The sequence below is a fragment of the Leuresthes tenuis genome, unplaced genomic scaffold (genome assembly GCF_036924035.1).
Source record: "Leuresthes tenuis unplaced genomic scaffold, fLeuTen1.0.hap1 SCAF_17, whole genome shotgun sequence".
Classification (NCBI taxonomy): Eukaryota; Metazoa; Chordata; class Actinopteri; order Atheriniformes; family Atherinopsidae; genus Leuresthes; species Leuresthes tenuis.
Window position 1 is genome coordinate 9,908,266 of NW_027325371.1, and position 20,294 is coordinate 9,928,559.

Consider the following 20,294-nt stretch of genomic DNA (forward strand, 5'->3'; position numbering starts at 1 on the left):
ATATAACATTACATGTACAATACGAAGGCTGTTTGTACTGTAACTTCTCCATGTAAAGTGAGTCCTTTCTCTTCACTGTTCACAAGTTTCAGTGGATTTTTGACAGGAGCCATTTACAGCTTGTAACTCTGGGAAGTTGGTGTGGAATAAAGACCCATAGATCTCAGTTTCCATCAGATGGGCTGATATGGTGCTATTCATACCCAAAGTCAAATACAACTTCCTCAACAAAAACTCCCATCCCCAACTGTTTCAGTTAAGAAGTGGGTGTCAGATGTCATAACCTTAACACGCTTTGATGTTCTCTCCCAAATGCTTACTGTTTCATGCAGTCTGTTATCTGATATTCCAGTTCACATCTGTCACTCAGAATCCTCACACCTATTTATTCTGACATCCTAACAGTCACTCTGGTCAGTGTTATGTCAGCTTCTAATGCAATCTTGTGTTACTTTGCTGAGCCTAAATATAGGTTAAGGTGCCCTCTTAGCTTCAGTGCAATGAACAGAAGTCGCATCTTCAAAGTCGTGTGCTTCCAGTCTCACATTACAAACAACAACCTGATACAAAAGCTTGGAGGGAAACAGGCTACAATTTCCAGTTTTATTTAGTTATTTTCAATTAAGCCATTTAACGCTTCGCATAAGCTGTTTCCTTTCCTGTTCATTTTCAAATGTCAGCTCTGACATGCAAATGCCAAAACACTTTGGTATTCATAAATGAAGCATTAGTGGAAATACAACCTATCGCACACGAATTTCAATCACAGTGCCACGTCACCAAAAAAAGGAAAAAGTCTCCTGTTCAGTCTCTTTCTGCATCTTTTGATTATTTTGGATATGGTTATTTGCCATCTTACTTCAGGTAAAAGCCAACGTGAGCAACTACTCTCAGAATGGATGCTGAAGGCATTATGTGAATATTATTGGTTGTCATCTTGTTTTGTACCCCGACGCACTGAAGGTCAAAACTTAGTCACCAAATTACGTGCTCAACCACCGAGCATGTGGAGCGAGTCATCTCTCACAAGCGAAAATTTTAAAAAAAAAGTTGCTCATCAGCACCACAGGTCTCCATCATCGTGTTTTTTTTTTTTTAATCTAACTCACTCTGTTGACCTCTCCTTTTATGATTTGAAAAGCATGCCAACCAAACCTCGAAACAACCACAAAAACTTGGGTCTTAAGAAGGTGGACAGAATTGAACTTTTAGTTAATGAAGTTTGTAGAAAATGTCACATTTGGAAATAACCATCTGAATATTTGGGCTGCTTAAGCCACTGAGAGTCAATCTGAATTATTGAATTTGAAACTGACACAAAATAATTACTTAAATCAATACCTGAAAACAATACAGCAACAAAAATAAAGCAGACAGGCAGGCATGTGTGCACATACACACCTACACAGACTTACAACTGTATGGAAATAAAAAGGAACACAGCTTTAGTGATGTCCAAACATACAAGCAGCGGCTTCTTGTCCAAGCAGGAGTTACTGATGCAACACAGCTGTGCAGTTCAGAGACTATCACTCCCTCAAATCTCAGCTAAACATTTTAGGAGAAGTTATTTAATTGACTGCCAAAACTAATCATACAGGTGGCGGAGATGCAATACAGTGGGTAAGTGCATTTCCAAACAACGAATCAGGGGATCAATTCAGGTCATTCTTTCTTGGTTTCTTCCTGCTCCTGTTTCACTTCCTCATAGATGGCTTCTTCGTCTTTTTCCTCGCCATCATCTGTCTTGGAGTTGGGGACCCAGAGCCCAGAGTCGATGCACCTCTTCATATGAGTCTTCGCCTCCTAAATCGTGTGAAAGGATCACAGTGAAACTAAGAGTTCAGGAAAATAATCATCAGATGTCAATGCATTTTATCATTAAATGACATGAGGAAAATATCGAAGCGCTATAATTCTACCGTAACACAAAACTGAATGTTTAACCAAAACAACGCACCGTGGGGTCCATTTTGCTGATGACCTCTTGTAACATTTGAATATCCTTCTCATCAAAACATTTCTGCATCTCCTGCAATTAAAAACACACACGCTGTAAGGCAGTTCAAACTCGAAAGGGATGAGAAACAAGAGGGTCTCAAAATTAAACTTACAAGTGGCAGGGACTCGTACACTTCAACGGGATCGAGACCCCCAGGTCCCACACGCTTCTGTTTCTCCTCTTCCTCATATTCCTTCATGGCCTTTTCTATGCGGATCTTCGCCCTTCCTCGAACCCGCTCCTTGAATGACTCCAGCTCGTCATTGAAAGCTTCCTGGTACTGCTGATCTGCTGTCTGTAAAGACAAGCATGCAAAGAAATCGTTTGCAAATGGGCCTTCCCACCATGAGAACCGGAGGTGTAAGAGCATCCTACAGACACTTCAGGTGGAAAATGACAAACATCTAGAAACTCTGACTCATATTAGGAAATGAGAGCTACATTTTGTTCCTGTAGAACAGTTACAAAGTCTACAAACAACATTGCTTCTCCAGTGACAGATTCATTACTGCTATTTAGAAAACCACTGCGCTCTTAAGACAGAATACTGGAGACATCTACTGAACTTTTAGGGTTGAAAAGGATACAGATTGATCCACTACACTTAGATTTTGTAGAATCCAATTTACCTTAATTTTGGAAAAAAACTGACGAAAGCAACCGCGTGGATCCACTTTGAGGCTTTTCGCCAACTCAAGGATGAACTGCATGACAATGGTCTGATGAGCCACTTGCTCCATCAGCGCATGTTTCTGCAAAAGACGACAGCATACTTAGAAAAACGCACACAACTTGGACTACTCAGCCATCATGTAGAACAAACGACTTGAAGGAAAAACAAAGAGGATCCCTGAGCTACGCCTAGAAAAGTAACTTCACCTTTCACGAGACATGAATTTAAAATTGATGTGAACACAAAACTGTGACAAACTGTTTACCTCTTCAACTTCAAGGTCAATACACATGATGACAAGATAGTTGGCAGTCTCTTCACATACAAGGTGAGGATTGTCAGAGAGGTACTTCTGGCTGTCATCCCAACGCCGCAGCATGCCTGAGGTGAAGACGATAATGAATGAGCACCTCTACTCTCAAACTGTAGCCTGGAACACATTACGAGTAGTTCAGACTTACCAAAATGTTTGATCTGCTTTTCGTATTTCTCCACAAAGGTTTTATGCTTTTGCTCCTTCTCCTCTTCGGTCTCTTCAGCAGTCTCAGGTTTGGCATTAACAACGCTCTGTTGAGAACATTGGCAGAAAAACAAAAATCAGAGTCAAAGAACGGCCTATAACAGGCTGCTCCATATTTAAGCTGTAAAAAAAAAAACAACACAACTATCTGAAAGTCTCCAAAAAGGTCTGTGTGTCTGTTATAAAACTACAGACTTTAACCAGGTCCTGTCTAAATGCCCCAATCTCCCTGCATAGATTTACATGGCAGATACATGCCGCAATGCTACAAAAGCAGCATCTGCAACAAATGCTATTAGTAAAGCAATGTACCCCAAAACTGTTTAGAATCGGATGCAAAAAATTAACTGTTTTCAGACACATGTGCATATAGTGTTGATTAGAGATCCGACATGGTGAAACAAGAGCTTAGGACCAGTAGAGGCAATCAGATGGCACTGAATGCAGGAGGGTTGTAATTCTATCTGCTCTTTTTAAATCTTAGACTAAGGAGTGCTAATTGCTTAATACATTCTGATCTTGTCCTACTATTGAGAATAAACCGAGTTCAGAGACCAGCACAGAAACAAATACTCAACATTTGACTTTAAAGTGGAAAACCTGCATCATAACTCATGTATGAAGGGTATAATAAAACCATACTATCCACAAAAACAATCTTTGAAAAACTAAATGGGTCTTTTTGCAGAAAAGCAACAGGCTATGACCTGACCAGCCAACGGAAATTAAAAGTGTCACTTTTATAGAGAAATTGATGGACGAGAGGAGAGTTGGTGAGAGAAAAAGAGAGAGGAAATGGACTTAACTAGAGATTGATCAAAGAAAAAAAAGAGTGAACATAAATCCGTGTCCTGGAATGGATTATTGACCTTGATGGAGTTAATCTGGTCAGATTGGCTTTAGCAATGTATGTATTGGACTAATTTGGAGTTGAATTCATTTGATTTGTATGCATTATGTTCAGAGGTGGAAAGTAACGGAGTACATTTACTTGAGTAGTGTACTTAAGTACATTTTATGAGTATCTTTACTTTACTTGAGTATTTGTTTTTTTGGAAACTTATGACTTTCCCTCCACTACATTTCAAAGACAAATATTGTGCTTTCGACTCCAGTACGTTTCTAGGAAGCTTGTCGTTGCTCGGTCCTTTTAGGCTTTGTAATCAGCTGTTGCTGTTTTTCTTTCCTAAACTGCTATTGGCCACACCAGAGTGGTGTAAAAAGATCTGGAGTCTCAGCAGAAAACTGGACTAGGAAAATAGCTGTCCTTATTATTTTTAATTGCACTTTTCTGCTGAAGTTTTTTCAGGTGGTAGCAGAGTGGTTCTACATGTCAGTACATCACCAGGTGGTTTCAGAGAGGTACATGGTTCAGTAAAAGCACTCAGAAAACAATACAGCAATGTACTGATATTAGTATTTTTTAAGTTAGTACTTCAGTACTTTAACTTGCGTAAAATTTTGACTGAGGAACTTTTACTTGTAGTTGAGTAAGATTTGACCATGAATATCAATACTTTGACTCAAGTACTGGAGTTGAGTACTTTGTCCACCACTGATTATGTTCATATAAAACTAATTAGATTATGATTAGCTTGAATTGGACTGTAACTTTGAAGGGACTTGACATAAATAACATATAAATAAAACTTGATTTAATTGAATTCCTGCACACATAGGAGTAAGTTTCTGAATTGCATAGAGGCATCCTCTGTAAGTTTTAAAGTTACACATCCAAGGCTAATGAAGAGATGTGAATGACTATGTGCAAAAGTCTAGTTACCTGTATAAATCTCCCCTTCCTTTTTTGGCTATTTATTAAACTAAATCAATCTGAGCAAACACACACACACATACTGTATATAGTAAGCAGGTTTGGTGCATACAAAAGACAGCTTGATGCTAGTGGTATGCTTAAAATAAGATGCACAAACAAGCCCAATTCAACGCAGCATGGCCTCGACTTCATATTTCCTAGACAGAATTAGACGATTTGGTTCTTTTTGGGAAATTGCCTGAAAGCTCTGATTTGTAAACATGGCAACATCAGGATCCCTGAATCTTCAGCAGTAGGTCAAGTCTGTCATAAGACACCATTGCTTGATCTTTGTCACCTTGCTGAAACCATCCTTGCTGAGTGTGTCCACGTTCCATGGCATCTTCTTCTCCTCCCGGTTGTGCACCTCCACCTTCTTATCCCACTCCCGCTCCTCTTTTTTCAGCTTCTTCTCCTCAGCCTGGATTCTGCTCAGCTCTGCTTTGGCTTCACCTGATGTTGCAAGGGTGAGCTCTTGTAGCTTTTTCTGTGTCTCTGCCAGCTTACGCCGACATTCAGCGTGTGCCTTGTTTAATTCTTCACCCTTTCTCTGAAATTCTTCCATTCGCTCCACACGAGCCTGAAATGCAAATATGGCATCAATCACAACTACATGTGCAAGAGTGCAATTGTCTATTTGACATGCAGTCTCCCCAGTCACTCATATAAGATCTGGGACTAATTAGTAGGAGCTGAAGATCAGGTTGAACAGCACAGAGTATGTAAGCAACAAAAAACGAACACAGGAAGCCACCTGACAAAAGCAACGTGCACTAATCACACAAAGTTGAAACATCTTTATCATAATCATGTGTCTTAAATCTGTACCTGGTGTCTCCATCTGAAGAGGCTGGGTGTGTCGATGTTTGGGTGGATATCATCTTCATCATCTGATACCTCAATGTGGTCCCACACGCTGTAATCGATTCTGGACATCCTGCCAACAAGACTCTAACGCTAACAGCGTTAGCTTGCAATAAGAATGCTTAAGTTAGTGAGCCAGACGAAACTAACAAGAAGATTGATTTAAAAATCACACAGCTCAAGAATTCCGCACGTCACAAAAATGTGTATCTGAGCTTAGAGCAGCAGCTGCCTAAATCTGACTAAGACAAACTCACTTGGACCACCCCAACATGAGCTAACGAATTATTGCTACACAATTCTAGAAAGAATCGCAGTCGCTAGTTTCCGTTGACGTCAGCACGTAACGTCGTCACGTTGACGTACGATCCCGGAAGGCAAAAAACAAAACAGAACAATGTTTATAAGGTTAATAATATGCTAAATTTAGTTTTCAAAAGAACATTTTCTTTACTTAAATGTCTTGAATATGTTCATTTGTATACACATGGTTCCCATTGCTTTTTACCTTTGCTTCACTTTAATAAAAAAATAAAATTTAAAGTGAGTGCTTGCAGTGTCTTCGTCAAACTTATTTTGTATTTATATAATTTATACATGTTTCTCTTCCTAACATTATATTTTACACGTTTTTGTATTAATAATGCTAATAAAAGAGATAAAACATCAAACCTTTGCACATATTTTAGTTCATGTTCATCACAGCTTCAAGTTTAAAAGTGAGTTGATTCATACTTGCCTTTACATAATCATAGAAATGTAAGTTATGGTTAAGAAAATTAGAAGCCCCCATTGACTTATGAAGAACTGTTTTTCATGGGTTTAATATTCTATTTCAATTGAAATTTTATCCCACAGAGTAACGGGGAAGAATTCACAGCTCAAAGTAGAATAACTATTTAAATGGACTGTTAAAATATTGCCATGCTAAGATTTTGTGTTTGAATATCTTTTTAACATTTTTTTTCTGTTGTTTTATTGAGTAGTGTTTAAATTATTTATGAATGTGTCATGGGATGTAAAAGCATTTTGTTGTATGTTCTTTTATAGGTATGTAATTATTTATTCATTATTAAGCTTAGCAGGGTTAGCAGTTTGTTTTTAAGGTTAAATGAGGTGGTGGAAATACTTTTGTTACCACTATTGTTCTTCCTTACGGATTTTTTTTAAACTCTACAATATGTTGAAGCTTATGACGTTCTTTTTGTATTACACTGTTGCACCATAACTAACTCTACTAAAAACAAGAGGATCTTTAATTCACACAGTAACATGTTGTACTTAGTTTTCATTTCTATTAAGTTCTACTTTTCATTCATTAAATGGAAAACAAGTGAAAACAAGATGTAAGATAAGGTCTCTGAAACTCGTATTTCAAAAGTCAATGTTGAATGCACGTTTCAATGCTTACATGTCTACATTTTGGGGTGATTTTGCCAATTGCAACGCAATCTGAGGCCGCACAGTGGTGTGGTGGTTAGCACAGCAAGAAAATTGTCAGCCTGAATGTTGACCGGGGCCTTCCCAAGAGGAGTTTACATGTTCTCCCATCGAAATTAGAATATTTAGGAAAAGACACAACCAATCAATGCTTAATGCTTCATACAAGATGAACCATATTTCATGTACAGATTTTAAAGATCTTTGATGGAAATCAAATTTTCTTCATGAGCTCTGCAGAACTGTTTTATTCAATTTTAGGTCGACGGACAAAGAAGAAATTCTCATGAAAATTTGAATAACTTATAAAATACATCAAATCTAGGCTCTACAAAGCACATTTTACAGGTACAAGCCAATTTGAAACTGTTTTGGACAAGATAGGCAAATAAAACAAACATATGGTATGTGACAAAACAGCATTTACAATCATCAAATCAAGATTTGCATTTGAATTTGATAATAAAGCTCACAGGTTTTTTACTTCACTGCATTGCTCTGTGGGTTTCAGATGAGTAGAACTGGGCTGGGAATTGTCACCATGACTTATTATGAATTAGGACATTTCAATTTCTCTGGCACCAACAGGACAGTCAGGCAGTGACGGAGTCAGAAAATAAAATATTTTCGTTTTTTTTCCATGAGCGTGCTGGGCCATTATCACTCATCTGTGGCCCATCTCATTTGCTCATAGCTGACATGTACAAACAAATCGCTCATACTTCATAACAAGATCTACCAAATGACATGTTAACAGTTCAGCTGAATCTAGTGATTGTGACATGAAGTTACATTTAGTCCCCCAGGCCTATTGTGTTTATGTAACTTACCACAATGACCTGAAACTGTCTAAGAGAAGGCCTGCCCATTCTCATGTCACTAAAATAGATCATGCAATAGCAGCTTAATCAATGTATAATACTTTTTAAAAAAGGCCTATTAAATGTCAAAATTTGTAGATAAAATAAATAGTTGTAAAATGGATGTGGAAATAAATAAACTATACATATATTTTCTTCACTGTTCTACATTTATTAATTTCAAGGTACCTTTACTTGCCAGCACTTTTTAATTCCTCACAGTTACATGAGGATGTGTGGTTACCCGAGTCAAAGCATTCTCATCTTCATAAACATGACACTCAATCTCATATTAAGTGTAGAACTGGCATATACCCGTAATGTGCGCAGTAAAGACAAAATGCATCATCAATATGCCAATGTTTCTTGTTTATCACTCAGCAAAACATATTCATTGTTGTGGTTTCTGATGCAATTACATCTCTACTGCTTGTTATAGATTTACTACCTGTGCGCGCACTTTCATATTCATGTTTAAAGACAAGTCAGTCCCCTGTTACAATAAATACGGTAGAATGATGCACAACATTTGATGCAGTGTTGTTTTCAACTATTGCTTCCATCAAACACATCTCAAAAGGTGTCCACTATGTGCTGCTCTTGTTCTCCGTGGGTTTGGACTCCTTAAAACCGGAGCAGCAGATGGAGTTTCCTCCTTGCACCTCACAGCATCTCCGCATCTCCTGGATCACATCCTCGCACATACTCTCCATGTACTTGTTAGCTGCAAGAGGAAGACAGAGTTAAGTCAGCTACTCTGTCGGTGCTCGCCTTAGGAGAATACAGCAACATTTGATCTACCTTGTAAACACTTTTGAATGGCGCATGCTTGCTTTTGACACGGATCTTTCTGTGGCATGTCTGAAAGAGACATAGATAGTTTGTTCACTTTTCCAAAGGAAATACATACAGTCACAATGGACAAATTATATAGGCAGAAGGTTGGTGACATGGACGTTAAATTACCAGTGAGGTTCAAGTCAATGACGGAGGTGTTGTTGGCTAATGTTAGCCGCCAATGGCACTTCCTCCTACGAGACTCTCCTTTGATCATGTGACACAAAGCTTGCCAATCATCTCTTAGAAAAGGTGCAGCAGCGACATCTTGTGTTGCAAGATATTATTGCATTAATTGCTTTGGCCCAAAAGTATGAGTTCCAATCAGAACAATCAGATACTAATTAAACTGTATTATTAAATAGTATGATCGGTATCCATTTAAACTGTAGATTGATGTTTCTTCTCTTTTCTTTGTCAAGCTTTTTTTTTTTTTTTAAATAAACATGTGACCAGCCAACAGGAAACTGTTTTCTGCTGGATAAAAACGAGTAAATTGTTAATGTACAAGTTAGTCGAATTGAAATGCAAAACTTATGTCAACGATCATATATAAAGCACAGGCATAATATCAATAACTGATATGCTTGTTTTTCCCATTTGAATTTTATTGATAAAGATAAGAAAATTAAGAAACAGTTCATATTTACAGTAATGACCTGCTGCATTATCAAGATAAGCTACACGTTTGTGATGTTACAAGATTTGATGTCATTAGTGGGAAAATAAGTCTAGTAAAAATATAAATTAGACAAAGAATATCACATGGAAAGCATAACAAGTGAATTCTATCCTAAACCAGCACTGACACATTAAATGGCAGTCACCAAACATTTCAGATCTAACTCTGGATGAAAAGAGGCATAAACATCCACTGAATCATGAATGTAATTTCCATCTCCAAAGCAGCAACAGTAAAATATGCCAGCTGAAATTCTCCCAACATGTCGGATGCAGGCATCTGATCTGTCTCAAGATAGCATGCCTCAAATACCTAAGCAAAAGCAAAAGGAAATGTAGATTAGGATGCAGTGTGTGGAGATGACTTGCACATACAGCACTTCAGATTTCAAACCCCGCACCTTTGGTCTTTGCTTTGACAATGAACTGCTTGCTCTTCTTTTCAAGTGTATTGGAAGCAGTGCAGGTGTATGTCCCTGGGAGCAGTGAGGAGGTGGTAACAATTGCTTCACCCTCCATCTTTTCCTGCAAGGGTTGGGAAGATTCCCAGCTGTATACAGGAGCAGGGTTTCCTGTGGCAGTGCAGTTTAAAGTGATTTCAACATCCAATGTCAAGTCCAAAATCTCCATGTCGGGACTGAGGAATGTTGGGGGAACTAGAAAAAAAATTCACAAGCGTCAATCTTCAGCGTATGAGACACGTGAGAACTTCTTTTTAGATAGAGAATAGCCTCATAACTCACAATACACAGATGAAGTGAGCTGTTCTGAAGACACAGTAGGAGGTGGTTGTGGTCCCTCTGGCCCAAGTTCCAGCTCTGCCACACACCTATACACTGCTCCATTCTCTGCTTTGGTTGGTGTGATGACAAGAGTAGAAGACACTTGGACAGGTGAGGAAGATGTGAGGTCAGAAAAGGAGTGCTTATAAACCTCAGTCTGCCCTCTGTACCACCTCAAGGTGAGATACTGAACTGGAGCCACATTCTGAACCTCACAGAGCAGCTGGTACTCTTTTCCTTCCACCATGGGGCCGGTGTGGTTCACCTGCTTGATGGAGACGCTGTCTGGAGTTTCTACATGAATAATACACAGAGATCCAGTCAGTCAAACGGGTTAATTTGCATGAAATTAATTTAAAAAGCTGGTTTTAGTCAAGAGCTGACTCACTGTAGAGGACAAGATTGAGTTTCTCCTCACACTGCCTCGGAGCTGTGTAAAACACCCCATAGCAGATAGGCTCCTCTATCCAATCAATAAGACTGTCAACTTTCCACTGAACGGACCGGTCCTCTTGTGTGTGTGTGGCGCTGATGGCCGACTCCCAGCCCAGGACACGAACTGGGCGTGCAGCTTCACAGCTGACTGACACCGGTTCTCCGAAGCCCACCACAACCCTGGAGGGCTTGAGGATCAGGGAGCAACCTTCACCTGACACTGAGATGCACAACAGTAGCCACCATCCCCATCACCTTTCACTTTCATATAAACCACATAAATGTAGCGCCCATGACAACAAACACAGGTTAAATCACAATAAGTGTAAACTAGCCTATTATTTCTAAAAAAAATTAAATAAATGTGTATTCCCAGCACACTGCAGCTATTTAAACACAAACTGGCATCTTTTTAGGATATTCGGATATTTAATCCACAAAATGAATTCTTTAATTCAGCAAGGATCACCTGGAAATTGTTGCTGGAACAGTTATCAATCTTTTCCAGTCTACAGCTTGCCTGTTTTTGTGTTGCTTTCATGTGTCACCACATCACTATACATCTACAGTTAGTGCACCAAACATCATTTACAACCAAAAGAAGTGAGAAGAAACATTCAGCCAACGGCTTCTTACCAGAACAAAACATGCAAAAGATGAGAATCCACGTCAGAAAGTTGTTTCCCATTATATTTTCTTCCCAGAACCGTCGAGAGACAGAAAATTCCAACTTGAACAACCCTGGCAACTCTGCAGGGAACTATGTTGGAACAAAGCATAGTTCCCTCCCAGCTGACTTCGGGGATGGGAGGGGGTAAAGGGGAAAAGAGGGAAATTTAACAGGTGGCAGGCGCCCGTAGAAAACAACTCATTACTTTGCATAACACTGATCTTTAGACAAGTAAAGGCTTAAATACAACATCACAAATGTCCAACAGCAATATCTGGAATATAGTATGTAATAAATCGAAAATAAAAAACTACTTCTACAGCTCAAACTGTCCTTTGCTCTGTAACTTGAGGCATTTTTCAGGGAGATAAATCCAAACTTCACTAAAATCCTTAATCTGATCCACATTAACTACATTCAAACTGTAGGTGTGGCCGTTTCTTTTATTTTTTGTGTAAAATTACGACTGGCTGTGCAGAAAAGCTTGTTTTTAGTCCCTCTCGCATGCTTGTCTCCTACTGCTTCTGGCCTCCATCCTTTGTGAAATCCCAGCAGGCAGGAGTGTTGGTCTTGTGTAGCATGTAGCTTGTAAGGCTCACACTGTGACCAGAATGCTACACAGTGTATCAGCTCCAAATGCAACTGCAGCGCTGGTGAGAAAGTAATCAGATGCCTTTTGGTGTATTTATGGAGAGGACAGCTGTGAGTTCAATGCACTGACAACATGACATGCTCACTTCATTTGCAGATTTAAATATGTCTCAACATGCGCTCGAGATAAATAGGTCTAATGCTTATAGTAAAACCCTTTATCTTTCAACTCTGACTAATCGTGTATCCCAAGGGCAGGTTGTTATGGCAACACACGCAAGGCATTAACAAACAGTTGACCTACTTTTAGGTAAAATCTTGGTAGAAAGGACAGGAACTGAACACCCAGGTTCCAAAAAAATGCTTTCTTTTGGCAATTGTAGGTAGGATAACATACTGTTCTTTACATTCACTTTGTGAAGAGCTAATTAGTATGGCAGTCCCAGCACTGTATAATGTAAGCCAGTCTGAAAGAGGCAGAGGAAAAGGTCCAAGGCATTGACAAAAAGCAGCAAGGACACACAGACACTGGTTTGACTTTGCCTCAATCAGTATTCTGCCTAAGGATCACAGACACAGAAGTTGGCTGAACACAATACTATGACATGTTCAAATGATTGTCCCTTTAAAATGACCAACAGCAGTCTGAATTTAACTCGATTTCCACTTTGATTCAACTTACACAGTAATAAATGTTTATTTTCAAGCACATTTTTCACTGATACATCAAAATGTTTGGTTTGAAGTCAGGCAACATAGATACCAACTATTTCATGACAAAGATGGCAGACATATCACATCTGTTCAGTGCAAAAGTATTAGAACATTCAAGAGGCATACCAGTGCAGAATGTACAATGATTATGGATTTTAAAAAAAACACCACGACTTTTGCCTTAAAACTGGATTGTGTACACAAAGAGGACAATGCTGATGTGATGTCTTTTGGTATCATAGAAACGATGACGTGTAGAAAATGAATGATACAAACAATACAGACTAAAACTACAGTTATTATTGTTGGCAGCGGCTACAGCGCACTCTGTTTGGACAAGCAGGAGGAATTCTCCTTCTGATTTCAAACCTAAAAAAAATGTCACACTACATTGGAGATTTTTATGCAGCGCATCAACATGGCATCTGACAGTTCATCCTCAACTGAACAACATGAATGTTGCTTCACAGCCGTGCGTGCAGTGCGGCTGCCAGACGTATCCTCATCAGCTGATGAATCAGCAGTTGTTGTGTCAGAGCTGTTGAAATTTCCCCAAAAGCATCACTTGTGCATACGTGTTTGAGCTTTTCCAGGTTGCTCTAATAAAGTAATAACCTGGTCATCACGGTCACGTCATTAGAATTAATTTTTACTGTAAATTTGAGTTGTTTTAGGGCTACACCAGCAGAACAGTGAGTCACGGCTGATTTGTGATTATGGTAGTAAAAATAATTAATGAAATGTAGCATTTGCTGAATGACTTTTTAGGTTTATGTAGTTTTCTACGGTGAAAATTTGCACTGTTTTTGTCCCTGCTCTCAGTAGCTGTTAGCTTGGCTAACCCCCTTGAGAGTCAGTTCCTGGTTCTCCAGAGAGTGTTCTAACTGCTGCCTGAGTGCATCAGATGGGTGTGAAGTCGAGGTAAAAATAAAAACATCTTAGTCAAGCCTGAATACACTGTTACAGACACCATAAACTTGATCTTACAGTATGTCCTTAGTCTGTGTGTTTAAAGCCCCATATGAGGGTTATTACACACAGTACCTTAAGATAATCATGTAAAACATAGAGGATATTACCCATCTGCTAAGAATAATGGAATAACGACTGCCAGCTCCTCTGACCTGAGTAGAAGACCATAATTTATATACCAAGACCAATAACAGCTGGGTTGGCATGTGAGGACCTCAGAAACTGCTGTCGTAACATGGTAATGATCTCAGAAGCTTTCAGCAGATCATTATTTCAGAACACAGATTCACTGATGAGAATTAACAACAGGTTGACAGTAAGGGCCTGAATGAGTCGGAGTAGTGCCTGACGTTTAAAAGGTGACATATTAAGCCATTGTAGGAGAATTTGGCTCAATTGTCAGAGGTCCTATTGAGATGCACAAGACAAGCTTTGGTCAAAATATCCGTGGATTTTTTCACAGTACCTCATTAAATGAGGTTCTTTCAAGCAAAAAGACTACCGATAAAATGCCGGTAAAGTGTTTTTGAGAAGTTTTACACTTGCTGGTGACTTCAGACACCCAAATATATGCAAAAAAAAAAAAAAAAAGAGTAATTTTTCAAAAATATGCCAGTTTAAACAGCCAAAAATCCCAGCACACAAGGAATCTTCTCCGACGATAAGTTGAGATGCATCAAAATTATGTCTGGAAAGATTTAACATAGTTCCTACTGACATGATGCTCATGATTAAAAAAGGAACCGCAAAAGCATTGATGGTAGGCCAGCAGGTGTTAAACAACTCCACAATACAGTGACAAGCCCGCTGTCCATCAGAATTATAGCCTTGTAAATGATCTTTACAAGCCATTTTCCAAGCTACTAATCTGTTGTTGGGCAGGTACCAAACAGTGGGTTCATCAGAGCTGCTAAGATCCAAACCATAAAGTAAATGTGCAAGTAACAAATCAAATCTAAAAGTAGTTTAAAAAATAAAAACAATCAGAAGAGCTGGTTGTTAATGCCTCTGTGTTCCACACTGATTTGATTGGGTTAATGTGTTTATATGCACTTGAGTAACTAGCTTGCAGTCAGCTTGGACATGTGCAAATGTGCTGGACAAAGACTGTCGGGTAAGAACTGCTTCAGCCCAACAGTTGTATGAAAACAGAGACCACTCCGTTCTGATGAGCCATCTGCTAGATGGGTCAACTTACAGCCAGACAAAAAGTGAAACCAAAAGTAGCTGAGAGGAGAAGCTTTCCAAAGGGTGAGGAAGCAACAGCGCTCTAACATTTAAAGCAGGCAAGTTATGTGTGCCAAATAAGGTCCGACTGCTGTCCTGTTGCATCTATTAAAGTTACAATCATGCATTTAAACGCTCTCATACAGTACATGCATGCACATCACTTCAACATTGGGGTGGAGCTTAAAGACAGCGGTTAAGCCTGAGCAGACAAACACCAGCTGAGCATGCGGCACAGAAAATTCCCTTCAACCACTTAAAAGCTCATGTATCTGGTATGTTTCTCCAAGCAGAAAAAGAATAATTAAATACCATTTTCATAACAAAGCCATGAAAAATTGAATTACAAATAAGCCGGCTTCATATAGGTCCTGATGAGGTAGGTTGATAGTTGCCTCTGTTGCAAGAAAATTTTCCATCAGACTTCACCAAAAACAGACCAGTACCGATGACCAGGACTCCCAGGAATAAACCCATTGCCAGTAGGACTGCGAAGGTTGTTCGATTCCCTGAGGAAGATGGGAATTTATGTTACATTCTCACTCTCACGTCATCCATTCAAACCTTCTAGTCTTGCAGCAGAAGAGTTTCTCTGTTTATGATAAACCACACATCCCAAAATAACGATTACAACAAAGAAAAGAGCCAATAAAATCCCAGCAGTGGTTCCAGGATGACTTCCTAATGGAGGATAACAGCATGAAAAATTACAGACAATAGGAGTAAAACATAAACTGAAATGTGTGTAATGCAGTAACCTTCTTACCTTTAACTTCAATGACCGTGAAATATTTGGTGGTGCTGCCCTGCTTATTCGAGGCTGTGCAGCTGTAGGTTCCTTTAATCTGGAAAGATGGCATCAAAACGGGCTTTTCCACATTTTGAATATTTATCATCTCCTGTGAGGAGTGTGAGAAACGCCATCTGTAAGTTGGCACTGGATTGCCTGTAGCCGTGCAGTTTAAAGTTATCTTTTCATTAGCCGGAACTTCCAGTGTCTCGTTTTCAGGCTCAGTGAAGGTTGGCGGGTCTGAGAATGTGCACAGAATGAAAACGTCAAGAAAATGAAAATGCCTTCAGAGAAGATCCAGTATTCCCTTATAAATCTGGTAGTTTTTTATGGTTTACTTAAGAAGGTGTTAAAACTCACACAGCACATTTATTCCATGCGACCGTGATCGCATTGTCAGGGAAGGTTGCTCAGCTGGCCACAAGTTTAGCTGTGCTTCGCACCAGATCTCATTCCCATCATCATTTCTGTGGACTTTCAGTTTGTAATCAGATGACCGATTGACTGGAGTTTTACTGACACCATCAAATGTCTGGTTGGAGATTATCTCATTCCCTTTGTGAAATAACACAAAGAGGTATTTCACTGGCGCAACATCAATAATGTCACAGTGGATGGGATACCATTCACCTTCCACCATTTCATCAACGGGCTGAGGCATGGACACAATCTCTGGCATTTCTGCAGCAAAAAGAAAAAGAAAAAAGAAAGTGGAACATCAATAACTGTGAATAACTAAAACAAAATAGATATGATCTGCTTGGAATAGTCACATAAAGCCACTTACTGTAAACAGTAACGTCTAAATTTTCTAATTTCTGTTCAGAATTTTTCATAGTGATAAAACACTGTGAATATACGTCCCAAACATCCACTTTCGCAATATGAAAGGGTAATGAAGAGACCCCACGTGTAAGGCCTTGTCCTCCAAGGGGAGACTCCCAACCCATTCCCTCCAACTCACTGCACGAGGACGTGCTGCAGTTGGCTGACACGGAGCCTCCGAACCTCACTATGACATGTGGGGGGGTGAGCTCGATTTTACAGGCACTTGCAGTCATTCCTAGGAAAACAAAACAAGACAGAATCTAAGTCAAGTGTTGGACATGTACCAGCTGAGTTGATGAACGAGCTGCTGTTATTAACTACACCCAAGTTCAACTGCAGCTGAAAGCGCAGTCAATTTATTTAAAAGAAAAAAAAAAAAAAAAAACTTACTTTTGTACTTGAAGCAGGTTTTTTTGTATGTAAACGTTTTTTTCTGGGCAATCATTAATAAATGGTGCATGTCCCACTGAATTTCTTTAAATCAAACAATCTGATCAGCGGTGGAGAAAATGATCAGCAGATCAAACCATATTACAACACAGAATAAACTAATTCCAAAAGGCAGTGTATCATTTAAGCAAGTGTGAACAACAGTTTACACTTTTGACTTGTTAAAAGTAGCTGAAAATAACTTTTCACAGCAAATGGTCGGCTCAGCGTGAAAACACAAGGGTGACAAAAGGCAAAAATCCCCCACTTGTCCCATGTTACTGAGACACATACAGCAGCGAGATCTCCATTTCATTGATGCGAGCAACTTAGTTTTAAATTCCATATATCGATCGACCTTATTTTCAAGCCTCAGACACTTTGACCGACTTGAACCATTTTCCTGTTCCACACGGATTCAAGTTAAGTCATTACTTGTCTGGTTGGTCAGACTAGTAGATGATTAATGAAATCGGTAAAATAAAAATGCAAAAAAAGCGCGTTTGCTGAAGGGCGTTGGCTCTTCTAAAGAAATAAAAAAAAAAAACTAAACACATGACGCGGACAACTAACGAAGTTACCTGCACGAATAGGTGACCAGCAGTTAGTTACCTGTGCACAGGAACAGGAGGCTGAATATGAAGATCCGCATTTGGGTTTCAACTACAAATACACTTTGACAGCGAGGAAAAAACACACAGCAGTCACGGTTTATACGATGTGTACACTCCCAGCTCACGATCGGTGTCGTTGAGATTAGTTTCCTCGAAAACGACGTGGCTCCACCCCAGACTCCCGTTCCCTCCAGACCGCGACACAACGCAGGTCGAACACAAAGAAAAGGAAAACGAAAGGGACGTCCTACCTTCTTATTCTCCCGTTTTTTTGGCGGTTGGTAAGAAAGGGAAAAGGTGCATTACCACCACACCATTTGTATGGCGCGTGGATCAGAACGACATTTGGTTTGTTATCCTCTTTTTAAAAAAGGAAAAGGTCCATGACACTACTGCTGCCTCCCTCCTTCCTGCACATCTTGTTTCTCCCACTTTTCCTTGTATGCCATTAAACCACAGTCTTCCCATTGCTTTTGCCAGCTCTATTTTCCTTTCTGCTTAAAGATGCATTTGAGTTCCGACCTGCTGATGGAAACCAACAAATCAGTGACAGCGCTTTTTGTTGCATCCTGTGCGAATTAATCAGTTATTTAATTTTATTTAATGCCGATAGGGGCTAATATCCATCGAGAAAAAAAAACAAATTTCCCTAAGTATATCTGGTTTTCTGTGTGAATTATAATTTTTTAAACTGGCCAATGATGAACTAGAGGCCGAACATATGGATCCTTATGGTCATGTGTCTTCATTCCACTGTTGTGCTAATAATATTGCAATATTTCCCCTGTGTAGAAACATGTATACATGCACTTGTGTAGAATTGAACATATCTATAATAACTATCAATATATGATTCTATGGTATGAGAATTGATCCCTTCTTTTCTAATAGTGTGAAAAATACAGAGGCTGAGGATGTGTCCAAGTGATAATTATACTGTTGACCTCATACTTAACTGAGCTATGTTGACTTCTGCTGCTTTTTGTGTGGCTGTCTATCCTCTTAGTTTCTTTTTTGATTTATTTTAGTTAAGCTTTTAGTTTCCCTCCTCTCATTTTCCAAACATGGTTTTAAAGTGTCTTGTGTCGGGTGATCTTGACTGCAACCCTGCAAGTAAATGCAGTAATTTTGATAAACCTGTATCCTTCTCATTTCAAGTGGTATTTAGCCAGTTTGATTAACAATCCCTCTCTCCACATCACATCACATGCCGTAACATGTCGAGTTTTTCCATAATTCTGCCTATGCTGGACATTAATGCACCTGGCCTTTAGTTTTCTGGATTTGAGCTACCTTTCCCTGGTTTTCAAGTTGGAATGTCAATAGCGTCCTACCAGCTTTTTGGCAGTTTCCAACTTTCCAACACTGTGTTATATAATTCCAATAAATAATCCGTCCAAGATTCACTGAGATGTTGAATCATTATGTAACATATCTGATCCTTGCCTGGTGCTGACATCTCGATTTTGAGAGCTTGGTTAAATTCTTTCTTTTTAAATCCTTCCTCGTTCTATAATTGTTCCTCATTTTTCTCTATTGTAGCCTCCTTTCCTCTTTCCCCCTCTTCACTAATGCTTTCTGCTTTCTGAAATATGACTTGAAAAAAAACTTGAGAAAACGTTGAATATAGTGTTGTCACAAGCTACTCATACTCATCCTCCTGTCCTCATATTTAGCCACATGATTCACAGTCAGTACGACTGGATAAAAATAACCGGGTGTCCCCATAAAACTGGAGGCCGCAAGGAATTGTGGGACGGTATGATCTCCTCTCCTTCATAAGGATGGTTCAGTGTATCCTATGCTAAAGGAGATAATAAAGGAAGCATTGGAGCTCCTCTTTTTAGTATTTAAAGAAGATAAACGACTCTCATCTTCGCTGCTACGCAGATATTTCTGGTTATTTGACCCTTCATACTTCCCCTGCAGAGTCTGAAAGATTGCTTTAAGTTACTGAATCTCTCAGTTTTGTGCATGTGGAGTAACTACAGAAAGCGTGATGGTTTTTTTAATTAGATTTTTGAGATTATGCTAAATGCAGCTCTTATTTAAAAAAGTGTTTAAAAAAAAGTAAAATGTGCTCAATTCATATGACCTCATGAACTGGAAGAACTGATGTTCTTTTCTGTAATGAAATGTCTAATTATAGTGAGTTTTCACTTTCAATGCAGACTTTCAGAGGAAATGTATTCTCATTCAAACAGTTTTATCTTTGCAGAACCTTGTTGCTTATAAAGCGTACATTTTTTCCTCATTCACTTAGTTTTTCCAAGAGTTTGGATTTTAAGAGAAAATTCTCAAAAACTTCACAGAAGTTTCACAGACGTTTTGAGGGTTAAAATTGGTGCAAATACCCAAAGGTTATCATGATTCCTAAAGATTTGTTTTTGAAAGTACAAAGTTCGTTTTACCAATGCTGCTTCCATTGCTTCGCCAAAGCTAAGAAAAAGAGGATGCAATGACCTTGTCAAACAATTAAAAGCAGTTTGCATAATATTTTAGGTCCTCTTCGAAATTAGGAAAAAAAAAAAAATTATTTCCCAGAGGAA

General features: G+C 39.0%; 3 protein-coding genes across 3 annotated transcripts; all 3 read right to left on the minus strand.

Moving 5' to 3' along the window:
• Positions 1–573: 573 nt before the first annotated feature.
• Positions 574–6,203, minus strand: LOC140273047 (hsp90 co-chaperone Cdc37). The gene is made up of 8 exons (XM_072368572.1): positions 5,840–6,203; positions 5,310–5,591; positions 3,137–3,242; positions 2,941–3,056; positions 2,632–2,754; positions 2,115–2,297; positions 1,961–2,032; positions 574–1,806 (listed from the first exon to the last, which is right to left on the minus strand). Exons 1-8 carry the CDS (start codon positions 5,945–5,947, stop codon positions 1,666–1,668), a joined length of 1,131 nt encoding a protein of 376 aa, XP_072224673.1. The 5' UTR covers positions 5,948–6,203; the 3' UTR covers positions 574–1,665.
• A 2,123-nt stretch (positions 6,204–8,326) lies between these two features.
• On the minus strand, positions 8,327–9,240 carry cmc4 (C-x(9)-C motif containing 4 homolog (S. cerevisiae)). Its single transcript, XM_072368567.1, has 3 exons — positions 9,142–9,240; positions 8,977–9,036; positions 8,327–8,899 (listed from the first exon to the last, which is right to left on the minus strand). The coding sequence occupies exons 1-3, from the start codon at positions 9,227–9,229 to the stop codon at positions 8,763–8,765; spliced, it is 285 nt and encodes a 94-aa protein (XP_072224668.1). The 5' UTR covers positions 9,230–9,240; the 3' UTR covers positions 8,327–8,762.
• A 373-nt stretch (positions 9,241–9,613) lies between these two features.
• Positions 9,614–17,927, minus strand: LOC140273898 (vascular cell adhesion protein 1-like). Its single transcript, XM_072369568.1, has 10 exons — positions 17,744–17,927; positions 16,662–16,937; positions 16,235–16,555; positions 15,851–16,114; positions 15,448–15,593; positions 11,547–11,670; positions 10,864–11,130; positions 10,437–10,769; positions 10,095–10,349; positions 9,614–10,006 (listed from the first exon to the last, which is right to left on the minus strand). Exons 1-10 carry the CDS (start codon positions 17,781–17,783, stop codon positions 9,999–10,001), a joined length of 2,034 nt encoding a protein of 677 aa, XP_072225669.1. The 5' UTR covers positions 17,784–17,927; the 3' UTR covers positions 9,614–9,998.
• Positions 17,928–20,294: the final 2,367 nt, after the last annotated feature.

What these genes read in the sequence shown, in the direction of transcription:
- LOC140273898 (XM_072369568.1), bottom strand. Translation starts at nt 17,783, where the DNA reads ATGCGGATCTTCATATTCAGCCTCCTGTTCCTGTGCACAG. An exon ending in CACGGTCATTGAAGTTAAAG is followed by an intron (nt 15,594 to 15,850) that starts GTAAGAAGGTTA and finishes CATCTTCCTCAG; the next exon opens with GGAATCGAACAACCTTCGCA. An exon ending in CTACCTCATCAGGACCTATA is followed by an intron (nt 11,671 to 15,447) that starts TGAAGCCGGCTT and finishes GTTCCAACATAG; the next exon opens with TTCCCTGCAGAGTTGCCAGG.
- LOC140273047 (XM_072368572.1), bottom strand. Translation starts at nt 5,947, where the DNA reads ATGTCCAGAATCGATTACAGCGTGTGGGACCACATTGAGGTATCAGAT. An exon ending in TGTACGAGTCCCTGCCACTT is followed by an intron (nt 2,033 to 2,114) that starts GTAAGTTTAATT and finishes TTTTAATTGCAG; the next exon opens with GAGATGCAGAAATGTTTTGA. An exon ending in TCAGCAAAATGGACCCCACG is followed by an intron (nt 1,807 to 1,960) that starts GTGCGTTGTTTT and finishes CACACGATTTAG; the next exon opens with GAGGCGAAGACTCATATGAA.
- cmc4 (XM_072368567.1), bottom strand. Translation starts at nt 9,229, where the DNA reads ATGATCAAAGGAGAGTCTCGTAGGAGGAAGTGCCATTGGCGGCTAACA. An exon ending in CATTGACTTGAACCTCACTG is followed by an intron (nt 9,037 to 9,141) that starts GTAATTTAACGT and finishes TGTCTCTTTCAG; the next exon opens with ACATGCCACAGAAAGATCCG. An exon ending in CATTCAAAAGTGTTTACAAG is followed by an intron (nt 8,900 to 8,976) that starts GTAGATCAAATG and finishes TTCCTCTTGCAG; the next exon opens with CTAACAAGTACATGGAGAGT.